The sequence below is a fragment of the Bufo bufo genome, chromosome 1 (genome assembly GCF_905171765.1).
Source record: "Bufo bufo chromosome 1, aBufBuf1.1, whole genome shotgun sequence".
Lineage (NCBI taxonomy): Eukaryota > Metazoa > Chordata > Amphibia > Anura > Bufonidae > Bufo > Bufo bufo.
Window position 1 is genome coordinate 179,323,060 of NC_053389.1, and position 14,807 is coordinate 179,337,866.

General features: G+C 44.2%; 1 protein-coding gene across 2 annotated transcripts in view; it reads right to left on the bottom strand.

Annotated features, from left to right (window-relative positions):
* LOC121001612 (killer cell immunoglobulin-like receptor 3DS1) overlaps window positions 1-14,807 on the bottom strand; it is a 77,328-nt gene that overhangs the window by 26,869 nt on the left and 35,652 nt on the right. For both annotated transcript variants that reach the window (XM_040432784.1, XM_040432777.1), the window contains exons 2-3: window positions 14,038-14,082; window positions 10,820-11,086 (exon numbers count right to left, since the gene is read on the bottom strand). In XM_040432784.1, the coding sequence (XP_040288718.1) occupies window positions 10,820-11,086; window positions 14,038-14,082 (312 nt within the window). The remainder of the gene's footprint in view (window positions 1-10,819; window positions 11,087-14,037; window positions 14,083-14,807) is intronic.

Below are 14,807 nucleotides of genomic sequence, written 5' to 3' on the forward strand. Positions count from 1 at the left end.
TCCGTTTTTTGCGGATCCGTTGTTCCTGAAAATGTTTCCGTATGTCATCCATATGTCATCCGTTTTTTGAGGATCCGCAAAAAACGGAAACATGTATAAATTTCAATAATAAAGTTGTTTGGATTTCTTTTAAAAAAAATTTTTTTTTTAAAAAGTGAATAAAAGTTTATAAAATAAAAATGTCATTTCCAGGAACGGAATCCGCATAAAACGGATGACATACGTAATGACATACGAATGTCTTCCGTTTTTTGCGGATCCATTGACTTTGTATTGTACCAGGATCTGTTTTTTGCGGAAAAGAATAGGACAAGTTTTATATTTTTTCGGACATGCGTAACGGAACAACGGAAACGGACAGCACACATTGTGCTGTCTGATTTTTTCCAGGACCCATTGAAAATGAATGGGTACAGAACTGGTCCAGATCTGTTCCGCATAAAACGGAACAGATCAGGAAAGAAAAAACGGACGTGTGAATGGACCCTAAAGCTGTGGCCTGCTCTCGCTACATTCATTGGAAGCTGCCTGGCACAAGGAAACGTATGGAGTGGACTCAGCATGCATGTTGGTACCTGCATCCCTTGTAAGTAATGGAGGCCATTTTGGCACCAAAAATGGTAAAAGGCAGAGTGGACCCAGCATGCAAGTGGATCCAACACTTCCTGATAAGGTGTATAACAGGTATTATTTAGTGTTAGGACCCGTCTTACAGAGATCGCCTTGACGTTCGGCAGACGGGCTCAAATGGTTTTGTACAAAATGTATTTGCCAAGCATCTCACTTTATAAATGAGCGTAGCATTGGCACTATAATATTTTTTGTGACTATGGCATTATTGTACTTTATCTGGTTTGCAAGGTGCTGCTGTATTGTCTTTTTTTTCTTTGCATGCTTGACAGTCGTCAGAAGGTTCACCAAGTGGGCAGTAAAAGTTATGTACCTTCCCTAACCGTGTTTGCTAGACCACGTGTCTGTGGTCAGATGTATCTTGGCACCGACACTGTGTGCCAGACATATATTCACTTGCCGCTGAACATGGCCATATAGCTCTGGGATGCCCTTCTGGGAGAAATATTTCCTTCTGGGGACCTTCTATTGCGGTGTGCCAATGGCCACAAATTTTCTAAAGGCCTCCGAGTCAACCAGTTTATATGGCAGTAGTTGGCGGGCTAGAAGTTCTGACAAGCCAGAGGTCAGCCGTTGGGCAAGAGGGTTATCCGGCGTCATCATCTTTTTTCGCTCAAACATTTGGGGCAAGATAGCCTGCCTTTTGCCAGATGAACTAGAGGACGGCACAGTGGAAGGTGGAGTGGAGGACAACTGGGTGGAGAGAGGAGAAGAGGCCGGACAGGGAGCACCGCGGGTGTGGCTTTGTGGGTTCTGACGGCGTTGCTCCCACGTGGCTCGGTGATGGGAAGCGAGGTGCCTTCTTAAGGCGGTCGTCCCTAGGTGAGTGTTGGGCTTACCGCGACTTATGCGTTGACAGCACAGGCTGCAGATGGCAACATTATTGTCAGCAGCGGACACGTTAAAAAAAGCCCACACTGCGGAGCCATGTGCTGGCATCCTGGGAGCGCCAGATGTGCATGGTGGATGGCTCGTTCCAGATACATTAGCAGTCTGCTTTTTGCCTCCTGTGCACTGTAAGTTTGCCTCCTGTGCACTGTAAGTTCTCTCCCTCTGAACTCCCCTCCTCTTCCTTTCTTGTGGGCACCCACGTGACGTCTATTGACACGTCATCATCGTCACCTTCACCACCACTGACATTAGAGATCTCTGAGTAGGCAGCAACAGCGGGGACCACCCTCCTTGGGTACTGTCGTCAGACTGCTGGGTGGCGACCGTTGATAACTCCTCTTTTTGATCCGATGCCAAGAATGGCTGTGAATCTGTAAGGTCTTGTAATGGATGGGAAAATAATTCCTCGAGCGGAGGGGCTATGGTGGTGGTGGTGTCTTTGGGGGTGCACACAGAATGAAGAGGGTGCAGATAGAGAGGATGAGGAGGGTGCAGAAGCGGAAGGCTGAGTGAGCCACTCAACCAAGTCTGGTGCATCCTTTGATGTAATCGCAAGCACCTTCTGCAACTTCCCACCTAGGCTCCGGCCTGGTGCACCTGCCCAACCCCTACCACCCTTGCGGAATGGCCTGCCTCTTCCTCTGCCTGTCATTTTCAAAATGTTCCTGTGACAAAAGTCCCTATAGAAGAGCAGTATTTGTGGAAGAAGGTATATCACACCCCTGCCTCAATCACTTTTTTGATGGGGGGCAACTGGTATATCACACCAATAGAAATTATTTGTTCCAATAGTGTTTGGCACTCTGTGTAGCTGAGGTATCGCAGCAGAATCGCACACAACTGCTGCACAATACAATTGCACTATAATATACTTTCTATGTTAGAAAGTATATTATTAGTATATTACACCCCTCAGTATGTCACACCTATCGATAGCACACCTATACCAGTCTTTATAAGGACTTTTGTGGCCCTAACAGTCTGTCCCTGCTCCACACAGCAACCTCTCCCTACACTGGCAAAAGACTGAATATAAAATGGCAGCCAGATAAGGTTTATTTATAAGGTAGGGGGTATGTCCATGTGCTCAAACGTCTCAATTGGCTGTCCTGTACCACCTGATGGATGTGTCATGGGTCAAAGTTCTTCACAATGCAAAAGAATATGGCGGGTGCGAATATCGCCATATGTTCGCATGTTTGGAGAATCGCGAACGCGCAAAGTTCACCGCAAAACAACTGCCGGGCGAACCGCAAGGCCATCTCTAGTGATATCTACTACATTATCTGTAAAAAGGGGCGTTTCCACAGGTTGGGGGGGGGGGCACAATACTTGGCATGCCCCGGGTGCTGGCAACCCACGCTACGCCACTGGTGAACTGTATAAATCTGATTTGCAGAAGTCCCCCATGTGCTATATAGTAATACTGGTATCTTCTTGTATAGCAGAGTGGGCTACACACAACTGACCAAAGATGCCTGCCCGTGACGGTCTGGACCAAATGAAGAAGAAAAGTGATGAAGAACTGAAATCCAAGGAGACGTCACTGGATCTGCCCCTGACTACTTCTTTTAAATGTGTTTTAATATCTTTATTAGTAAGTAGGGTCACTTTAACCCCTTAGTGACCACCCATATGCCTTTTTACGGGGCCTTAGGCTGGGCCGCTGCTTGTTTACAGCGGCCTAGTCTAAGCGCAGCACGGGTCTCATGTGCAGTGGGAAGCGGGGACCCGGCTGTAAAATGAGAGCCGCGGTCCTGCTCTAATAGCCCAAACTGGCAGGAGTTTTCATTCCCCTACCCTCTGGTAGGCGTCTTAGAGCCCTACCTGCCCGCACCACTAGGTCGAAGAACAGCTTTTACCCCAAAACAATCAGTCTCCTAAATGCTCAGAGATTATTACCCCTTCCTAGGATAGAAACTACCACAGACTGAAAGTGACTGCTGCATTCATGAACCCATGATGATCTCTTGTCTGAAGTGGTGTCTGAATCAGTGTGTATATATACTCATAAGCACTTCCTACTTTGCTCTTGCTATATACAGTACAGACCAAAAGTTTGGACACACCTTCTCATTCAGAGAGTTTTCTTTATTTTCATGACTATGAAAATTGTAGATTCACACTGAAGGCATCAAAACTATGAATTAACACATGTGGAATTATATACATAACAAACAAGTGTGAAACAACTGAAAATATGTCATATTCTAGGTTCTTCAAAGTAGCCACCTTTTGCTTTGATTACTGCTTTACACACTCTTGGCATTCTCTTGATGAGCTTCAAGAGGTAGTTTTGATGCCTTCATAGTCATGAAAATAAAGAAAACTCTTTGAATGAGAAGGTGTGTCCAAACTTTTGGTCTGTACTGTATATGCTGTGAACTGTGAATAGTAATGCTTTCTAGTGCAATGTTTTTGTTTTTTTTCAGTGTAATGCTTTAGTTTAAATGTCAGTTCTTGTTCCTCTGTCCATGACATCTAGGATTGCTCCAAACAACATTTCATTGTATTGTACATTGTATTACATTGTATTGTACAGTGACAATAAAGGCATCTTATCTTATCTAATCTTGAGTTTAGGAAAACTTCGATTTGCTACGAATCCAAATTTCCTCGGGCTTTGTGGTAATGAATACATTTTTCCTAAACTGGCGGCTGCATCTCTTACAAAGTGAAAGTACACCTGTGATGTCATAGCCCTATAAAACCCTCATCCCGCGGGGTCTCCACCATTGTCCTGTGAGCTGAGCATACTGTAGGGAGAGACGTGGAAGGCACTCATGCACTAGGGACAGTGTTGCTGAAAATGATTATTAGAGGAATATTGGACAGGGAGAGTGTAGAGAAACTGCAGGGAGAATGCAGGGGGACTTATGATGCATCAGTTTCATTTATTTATTACTACATCAGCCATAAGCTAAGATATGTAATTCAATACCAATAAGAAGGAAGCCATTATTATTTCAGTGCCAGCGTGCCAACCAATACTATCCAGTCTGCACCCCTTAGAGGGGCCAGGTCTTATTGAGGACCAACCTCATATTTTGGGCCCTTGCACATGACCGCATGCCCTCCAAGACATACGGTCCGTGAATGGGCCATATGTCCTGGAGCAGCATTGATCGTGCGCACGGGAGTACACTGCATCATAGGTTACAATGATGCTGTGCACGTTGGGCTGACAGCGGGGATATTGTCCCGCACTCATATGATCTTATGAGTGCGGGACAAAAGCCCCCCGGTTGGCCCGGCATGCACAGCATCATTGTAATCTATGATGCTGTGTACTCCCGTGCGCACGATCAATGCCGCTCCGGGACATGTGGCCGACTCACGGACCATATGTCTCGGAGGGCATACGGTCATGTGCAAGAGGCCTTTGCAAGATGCAGAGAGAGGAGATGCTGGATGTTCCTGATGACATATTTTCATCGATATTAGATGATGTGGAAAAGGAGGAAAAGCAGATGGCAGAAAAAGGGCTCCCACCTGTAGGGCAGGAGAGCGCTGGGGTTGGAAGAAGTGGGTATCCCAGAGCTGATTAATATTCTGTGTTTACTGTCAACCTGCAGGAGATTGCGAGCCAGAACAGCAATAATATGCATATTGTTCCCCCTCCTAACCAGCCAAACCTCATACCAGTAACAGCCCCTGTTTAAAGGTGCCACACGGCCATTAACAATGAAGAGTGGTCTGGGTGTACCTGATTTATAGCGATTCGTAACAAATTTAATTTCTTGGCTAACTTCGGTGAAGTTTCCAAATCAAATTTTTCAAAACTTTGCTCATCTCTAATTATGGGCCATGTACAGAGTCTCTGTATAAACTTAAGTGAGGAAAATACTGTACATGTTCAGCTGAAAGAGTAACTAAACTTTAGATTACAATTTTAATAAGATGTTTCTAATGCCCTAATAATGCACTGCCTGTGAAAAAAAAAAAGGTCACACATGCCTTTTAGCTTTGATTACGGCACGCATTAGCTGTGGCATTGTTTCGATAAGCTTCTGCAATGTCACAAGATTTATTTCCATCCAGTGTTGCGTTAATTTTTCACCAAGATCTTGCATTGATGATAATAGAGTCTGACTGCTGCGCAAAGCCTTCTCCAGCACATCCCAAAGATTCTCAATGGGGTTAAGGTCTGGACTCTGCGGTGGCCAGGGGTCAAGTCCTGGGAAAAAAAAGTGTGGGAACTCACCCAAGATCCACTGCAAACCCCCCCCCCCCCCCCCCCCAAAAAAAAATAAAAAATATTTCGCTAAAAATTCAGTGCAACATTTATTGTAAAGTGCCAGTTTACACAAACAACTGCAAAAGTAACATGAAATAAACATGGAGATCTCAGTGCCAGCTGCCTTGCTGGTGGACGATTGGCATATACTTCTGCTGTGGCCCACAGCAGAAGTATATGCCAATCGTCCACCATCAAGGCAGCTGGCACTGGGATCTCCATGTTATTGGTCAGTTAATACATCAGGGACCCCGTGGCATGGGCATAGCTAAGTGCAAACTGGGTGATCCATAGGCAGGACCGGGTGGCTGCCCTCATCCACCAGCCCGTCCCTAATGCCAGTCAATACCCCGTTAGGAAATCTCTCATCAGATGTGAGAGCAGCAGCGATCGATCAGCCAGGATTAATGTGCACAGTGGGAGGCCTCCCTTAGGCAAGTGACAAACTGCCCCCCTCATTCTTAGGCAAGTGACAAACTCAGCTCTGCTACATCTACAATGAGCAACTACAACAAATGTAATGCCAAACTGCAGTTCCTCTATGTGATGCCTTGGATAGCATCCACTGGACCCACAGGCTGTGGGTCCAGTGGAAGCTATCCAAGGCATCACAATCACATAGAGGAACTGCAGTTTGGCATTACATTTGTTGTAGTTGCTCATTGTAGATGTAGCAGAGCTGGGTTTGTCACTTGCCTAAGATTGAGGAGGGGGGTGCAGTTTGTCACTTGCCTAAGACCAGGGTAAGGGGGGCCTCCCACCCAGGCTGTGCACATTAATCCTGGCTGATCGATCGCTTCTGGCCTGCTGCTGTGCTGCCTGCAGTCACATCTGATGAAAGTACTGACTGAGATTTGTTTCCTAAAGGAGGGGGTATTGACTGGTCTGGTCTGGGGCTGCTGGGCTTAAGTTATCACTATGTCACCGCCACCGGCGCTCCCACCAGGCGGGTTAGGGCCCCCGGACTCACTCGGGGACAGTCACGGACACTTAGACTGGTCTGGACCGGACCACCAGGACCCCGGTCCAGTCGGATGGTCCAGCCACGCTCACCTCAGCAGACAGTCACACTCGTCGCAGGCTCAGGATAGGAGGAGGGGAGCTCTCAGCCAGGAGGGGGGGGAGTCAGTCAGTCAGTGAGTCACTCGCAGCCAGCACCACTGCACACAGCTTCCTCTTCCGTCCTCAACTGAAGCCGCTCCCCCTCCCTCCTCACTTAGCCTGCCGTGCACAGTGCAAGTCACGCAGGGCCTCGCCCCCGCTCCGCCCCCTGTGAATCTGATTTCACCGCTTCCCCTCCTGGTCCGTTTGCCCTGAAAGGGAACGGCGTTCCTGCCATGAAAAAAGTGCAGGAACGCCGTTCCCACGCGTTCCCCCTCGACTCGACCCCTGGTTGTGGCCAATCCATGTGTGAAAATGATGTCTCATGCTCCCTGAACCACTCTTTCACAATTTGAGCCCGATGAATTCTGGCATTGTCATCTTGGAATATGCCCGTGCCATCAGGGAAGAAAGAATCCATTGATGGAATAACCTGGTCATTCAGTATGTCCAGGTAGTCAGCTGACCTCATTCTTTGAGCACATACTGTTGCTGAACCTAAACCTGACCAACTTCAGCCACCCCAGATCATAGCACTGCCTCCACAGACTTGTACATTAGGCACTAGGCATGATGGGTGCATCACTTCATCTGACTCTCTTCTTACCCTGATGCGCCCATCACTCTGAAACAGGGTAAATCTGGACTCAGACCACATGACTTTCTTCCAATCTTTATGCTCCCTAGCAAATTGAAGCCTTTTTTTCTCGTTTGCCTCACTGATTAGTAGTTTTCTACACAGCTGTTCAGTCCCAGTCCCTTTGCATTGTGCATGTGGAAATGCTCTTACTTTCACTATTAAACATAGCCCTGAGTTGTAATGTTGTTTTTCTTCGATTTTATTTCACCAAACGTTTAAGTGATCGCCGATCGCGATCATTCAGGATTTTTTCCCTGCCACAATTCTCCCTCGAATACGATGGGTCCCTACTATCCTTCCAGTTTTTAATAATGCGTTGAACAGTTCTTAACCCAATTTTAGTCGTTTCTGCAATCTCCTTAGATGTTTTCTCTGCTTAATGCATGCCAATGATTTGACCTTTCTCAAACAGACTAACATCTTTTCCACGACCATGAGATGTGTCTTTCGACATGGTTGTTTAAGAAATGAGAAGCAACTCATTGCACCAGCTGGGGTTAAAAAACTTATTGCAAGCTGAAAGATAATCGCCCATGCAGTAATTGTCCAATAGGATTTTCATAACTATTTGCTTAGTCAAATCCAGGTGGCGACTTTTTTGTGGACAGGTGTGAGATTGTGAAACAGCTATTTCTGCATAATGTCTGTACTTGAACTGTCATTTGGCATGCCGGGCACTAGAGGCCACTGTTTTGCAACTACAGCCAGCACACTCTGAGATTTGAATATGCAAAACAGATGATGACTCATGCTGATGACTCATGCTGCTGCCTGTGAGTGAACCAGGAAGTGTTGATCTGGCATGGTGGAAGGATTGTGCTGTGAGGGACTGAATCCGATTCCATCCTGGCTTGCAGATGTCTGGCAGTTAATGGACACTCAGAAGGAGAGTAGCTGTTATACCCTGACTGAATCCAGCTCTTTTGAAAGAGTGGTTGTCCCAGGAAGACCAGTTCAGTGTGTGGACAGAAGGCCTCATCATCAAGCAAGGCTGCACGGTTGCTAAGAGGTTGGTGGCCATCCCTGGCAGGCTGCAACCTCGGGGCCCAGAACGGACGCAGGTCAGTACACCTGGTTACTGATTGTTATATTGTGTGGCGCCTGAAGTTACAGAGACTAGCCTAGGCCTAGCATTAATTAGTTAGGATTAGATCGTTTTGCTAGGCTGTACTGTACTGGACTGCAGCGCAGTTATTGACTTGCAGGCTCTGCTGCGTTTGCCATCGGCTAGGGTGTCCTCTGTAGTGGCACAGCACGACTTGCAGGCTCTGCTGTGTCTGCCATCGGCTAGGCCCGTCCAGTGGGCAGGGACATTGACTGTGGGTCCGGGGATATAGCATTTTCTATGCATGTTTGTATTGTTTTGGTGATGCTTATGTTATTACTCGTTGTCTAAGTAAAGTTTCTGTTCTTGCATAGTAAGCTGGTGTCAGTGTCGTTTTCCTTGTCTGTGACTTCGCTGTATTCTGGGGAGCCCACCCCGGTACACGGCTTACACAGGCAGTGTAGTTTTTCTAATATGCTCTATTAATGGATTTTGTATTTTTATTAACCCCCCCCCTTTAAAGCGCACCATTCCCTGGGTGCTTAAAACTGACATTTCTGTACACGAAGCAGGCAGAAGTAATCCTGAAGCTAATCCTGGTACAGTATACCACATGGTTACAGGGTACCCATGTGCTATGCCAGGAGTTAGTAAACCTCCAGGAGGCACGGGCAGGAGCAGCAATATGCGCTGTTGCCCATACTCACTGTGCTGCAGCCACATTCATAAAATGTCTAAAGCACGTACTCTGTACACTGCTGAGCAGTCAGCGGTGTACAGAAATGTGAGTTTGGTAAAGGAATGGTGCGCTTTGGGGGTGGGGAACTGTAATAAAAATACAAAATCCATTAATAAAGTGTATTAAAAAACTATTATTAGGGCATTAGAGACATCTTATTAAAATTGTATTCAAAAGTTTAGTTACTCTTGAAAAACTATAGCGGTGTCATACTTTACACAAGGTATACATATTTCACTATACGCAGGAGAAATAATGGATTCAATTTTAGTCTGAATATTCTTTATTGACCAAAATACTTTAAAACATAGCACACAAAAATGCAAAAAAAAAATCTTTTTCCCCCCCCACTTCTGACCATTTTTCCCTACTGTAAGGGATCGCCTTCTCTCAGGGGGTCACAATCACAGCCTTTTTTTCTGACAACGGGGTTCAAGTCCAAAAGGTGCTTTATTTTGGCACTTCAGCACCATCACACACACAAACATCGAAAATAAACACCTGTCCGTTTGGGCTCTACTTAATACATGTGTTGTCTCTACCTCACCTATAGAGCGCCGTTCACACACGGGATTATATCCGGCTTTCTCAGCCATATATGGTCCAGCAGTCTCCAGGCTCTGACCACACCAGCATTCTTGGGGGGAGATGGTCCAGAAGTCCTCCCACTCTGACCGTGCGACCCTCTTTCAGTAGCGTCGCTGGGCCCCCCAAACTTCAGGCTTTACAAAGCCTCCTGGCTGAGACCACACAGAGCCTCTCAGGCTTCCTCAGCCTTCCTCCCTACAAGTCATACACAGAGGGTTGTTTTATCATCATTGACTCCAGCAGCAGGCCTCACCTGCGATCACCTCCGGCAAAAGACAATACATGTAGTGGAAGGGTGTGGACTTGCAATCCCATCCCCAGTCCACATGAAATCCAGTCCAGAACAACATTTAGACAAAACTGTCTCGGCAAACTACACTTAACTGAAATCCAGAAAGCTGCAGTGGTTTTAGCAATCTCACTCAGCTGAGGTATCTGGGTGGGGTATACATGCCTCCCAGCACTTATACTGTACACATCACCACACTACTTAAAACCTAAAATCTATTGATTTCACTAGAATGTTATATGTGTCCTGAAAACCCCCCAGATACAAACATTTTTGGCAGGCTTAAAAAATATAAATAAATCACCTTTAGCATGCAGCATTTCAAAAACCTGAAATTTTGCTGTAGTCATGAAGGACCAAAACACCCCAGGTCATGAAAGGGTTAACATTACTTTTATCTTACATTTGTGTGTTTGGTTTGCATTACAGACCAAAGTAGTGCTCGTCTGTGATTTTTTTTCACTGACCCACAGTAAGTAAAGAAAATTATGATTTGTGAACAGACAATTAGAATCAATGGGTACGTGTGCTGTCCGTGGAAAACGCGAAATGGAAATGTGAAGGAGGCCTAAAGAAGAATCTTCCTGACTGGTTATCATTCTAACATTGTAATGATTACTACATACTGTGTTACGTGTCTACTGAATACATTTACTTACCTATCACTTTTAATGTAAGAAAATCACTCTTCTCACTCCATATATGACAGGAATACTGACTACAGTAATAATTAATAGAAATATATTCCTGCACATTTGTCAGAGTAAAGTTTTCTTCTCGCACATCGTGTTTGGAATCAACATATGCAGTTTTTTCTCCATGTAAACGAAACATCCCTTCATAATATGCGGAAGAACACCTGATTGTGACGCTGCCCCCCTTCTTTACTACTTTGCTGGGAAAGGCTTGAATTTCTGGTTTACTCTCTGTCAAAAAGAAAGAAAAAAGAAGTCACTGTACAGAAAGATCATTTATGTGCTCTTCTGTATTAAATACCGTAGCTTATTTAACCTTTTTAAAAGCTTGGCCTATTTTGGGCTCCAGGACAGAGTATTTTTATTTTTTTTGGTGGGGGGGGGGGGGGGAGGGTTGCATGCCATTGCTGTTGTAGGTTGTATGGGTTGCTTAGTGTTGAGCGAAGCTAGCTTTAGATGCTTTATCATCCTCACTCCATTCAAAACTTCAGAATAATACTGTATGGAGATCCTTTTCCATACAGTATTAGAATGTATGGGCTCCAATGAGCCAAAGTAGGTAATTCACGAAGTCGCTCGTGACTTCATTGAATAACTTCGGTAGTTGATTTTTTTAAAGTGGAAAACCACTTTAAAAATTAAAACCGAACTTTGTACTAGTCGGAAACGAAGCCGAGTTTGGTTTCAAGTTTTAAAGTAGTTTTCCACGCGTGATTTCGCGAAAAAGTTACTTTGGCTCATCGGAGCCCATACATTCTAATACTGTACGGAGACGGATCTCTGTACAGTATTATTCCGAAGTTTTGAACAAAGAGACTTCAGATGAAGCATCCGAAGCTCACTTCACTCAACACTAGATGCTATGATTATGATCATAGTACTAGTGATAAGCGAAGTATAAAAAATTCAATTCAGTTGCTTGACCGAACTTCGACAAAAAATTTGATTTGTTACGAATTACTTCATAACAAATCACATTCAATTGTATGGAGCGGGCACAATGATGGGCCTCCCCCATTATTTAACCCCTCAGATGCTGCGTTCAACACTGATTGCGGCATCTGACAGTTACATTCAGCCTATCAGGGGGTTAACCTCATCCATTTGATTGTAGAGAGGCCATCACGGCCATCTTGATTTTAGAAAATGTGGCAATTCCCCTGCGTGCTGACGTGATGCCATGCCAGATACATACTCACCTCATCTCCGCAATTAAATGGATGAGGTGATTATGTATCTTTTATTTTTTTACAGCTATTTCAAGAAAAATTTATTTGTTACCACGAAGCTCCAAAAAATTTAGATTCATGGTGAATCAAATTTTTCATGAAATTCGGATCAAATTCCACTCCACACTACATATTACTTTTGCACAATTAAAATTTTATAGAAATAAATAAATCATCTTTATGACATCACATTCTGAGAACAAAAACATTTTACTTTCCTTCAGTGTAGATGGATGAGGTTGGATTTTTTCAGGATGAGGTATGGTTTTTAATAGCTCCATTTTGGAGTAGTCTTTTGGTATTCTATGGGTCATTATTATCGTTTTGCTACCACAACAGTTTTGTGTTTTTTTTTAGGATTTAGATGGTGCATGCCCAGAGTCATATCATGGGTCAGACCATCATTCTAGCCCATGTATAAGAAGGATCTATTATACAGTTATAGAACAACAGAATCCACTTTTGGAAAATAAGAAAAACCTGTATAAAGTGCATATAAGTATATTGCCTGCCTATAAGGAAAACAACATAATCCAGTGAAGTAGTCGATATATGCTAGTGCTAATCTTCATATACCTACAAAGCAGAATCCATTTTGAGCCATGAGCCCTACACTTTATAACCTTTCTCAGGACATCCTCTGTGTTGATATGTAACCTTTTCATGTGGTATTACAGTTTTATTAATTTTTGCAAAAGGATACAGAGGATGATGATCTGTTCACCATTCAATTCACTGATATTAATTTCTGGGCTAAATATAAAGATTCCTTCAACAATCCATCATTGTTCATGATCTAGTATTCCATTACAGCAATTGTAGGATCACAAGCAAATAATTAATAATGCATAATTGTATTTATTTGTTAGGTGTGGACTCATTCTGTTAGTCCAATCCTCAGATGCTAGAGCGGGAATACAGGCTAGCCAGTTGTTATGAACTGGTAAAGGGGTGAAATGAACTTTGGATGACAATAAATGGGTGCTTAACCCCTTCCTGACTGCCTTATGTAACTATACATTGGTGGCCAGCCATTTAAAGATGGCACCCACTCTTGAGCACAGTGGGCTCCATAGCTACCGGGTTTCTGCTATTTAAAACAGCAGGCACCCAGGTTTAATGTAATAATGAGATACCGGGATCAATTGTGACCACAGCATCTGCAAACAAAAAAAAAACGGGAGTGTGCGCTCATGGCCGTGTACTGGTTCACAAATCTAATGTACACTTTGTAGATTTTTTTCAGTGCAGAAATTTAACCTGCATTACAGATTTCCAAATCCGCAGCATGTCAATTATGTTTGCGGTTTTAGCTGCAGATTTCACCTTTTTCAGTGGAAGGGTGAGATCTGGACATAACTGAATCCAATTCACACCAAAAACCTCTGTTAGAAATTGCTGCAGCAACGCACATAAATCCGCATGGATCGTATGTGCATTCACCTGCACTCATTGTGGAATATGCGCGCTTTTTCTTTTTTCCATGAGGAAATTGATCTGCTGCACATATTTCAATATAAATAGCATGTCAATTATGTTTGCGGTTTTAGCTGGGAATTTCACCCTTTTCAATGGGTTTTTTACTGTCTGTGGACTAGTGAAAAAATCACGGAGGCGTGCACTGGTTTTGTCTGTAATGAGGACCAAACAAGTCCATTGATGTCTGAGTCCGTGAAAATCGCGGACACAGCACGGATGGCAATCATGTTGCGTCCGTTTTTCACTGACCACTGTTAGGAGATGTTCTGGAAATGAATCCATGGAATACAGATGACACATGGAGGATAAAAAACACAGACCAAACCCGGATGCTTCACGGACATCTTCAAGGAGGTAACACGGACTGACTTTTTCACGGACGTGAAACGGACAAGGAAATGTGAATGAGGCCTAATAGACATCATTGAATCAGTTGCAACTAAAAATAGATAATAATGGGAAAAATTTACTCACCATAGAAGTTAGAACAAGCTAAATATAATGCGGGAAACAACATATCTGGAAAGTTAAGATAGATTCAATTAAAAATGAGATAAGAAAATGTGGTTACATCTGTGGAATGACATACAAGATGAGGACACTGCTAGAGTGTTACCAGGTCAGAGATCATATAAGACATTTTTTTATAAGTTTTTATAGTTTAAAGAGGACCTGCCACCTCTCCTGACATTTCTGTTTTAGTAACTAGTAGGAGAATTCCTGCTCCTACTCTCTGACTGCACCCAAGTACCAATGACTAGAAGCAGCGTTCTACTCAGTCTGCTGTCCTCTAGAGTAAAGTAGTATTTATATGTTACATCGACATGCCTACCTGTACTTATAGAGGAGAGTCCGCAATGTTGGGGTGTAGTGGTAAAGACTTTATAGTTCTCCCGATCCTCCAGTCCGGTGAAGCAGTCAGGCTGGGAAAATGGAAAATGTGCCCTGGCCGGTAGCACGTTTCCTATTCAAAAAAAGCTTGCGCTCCATATCAGAGCGCCGGTGACGTCATGCTGGCTTACAGCTACAGTAACTGTTGTGGACCAGAAATCAGAGTATTGAAAGGATCGCCTTTCTTCCTCAGGGATAGGGTCCTCTTGCTTGTGATTCTCTTTAAGAATCCTTTTGGGGCCAGGTTATACAAGTCAGGTTATTACAATACAGTCTTTAAGTTAGGGCTCTTTCACAAAAGCAGTTGTCGTGCCGGTAATCTGCTGCGTGAAAGAGAGCCAAGCCCCGTTCCG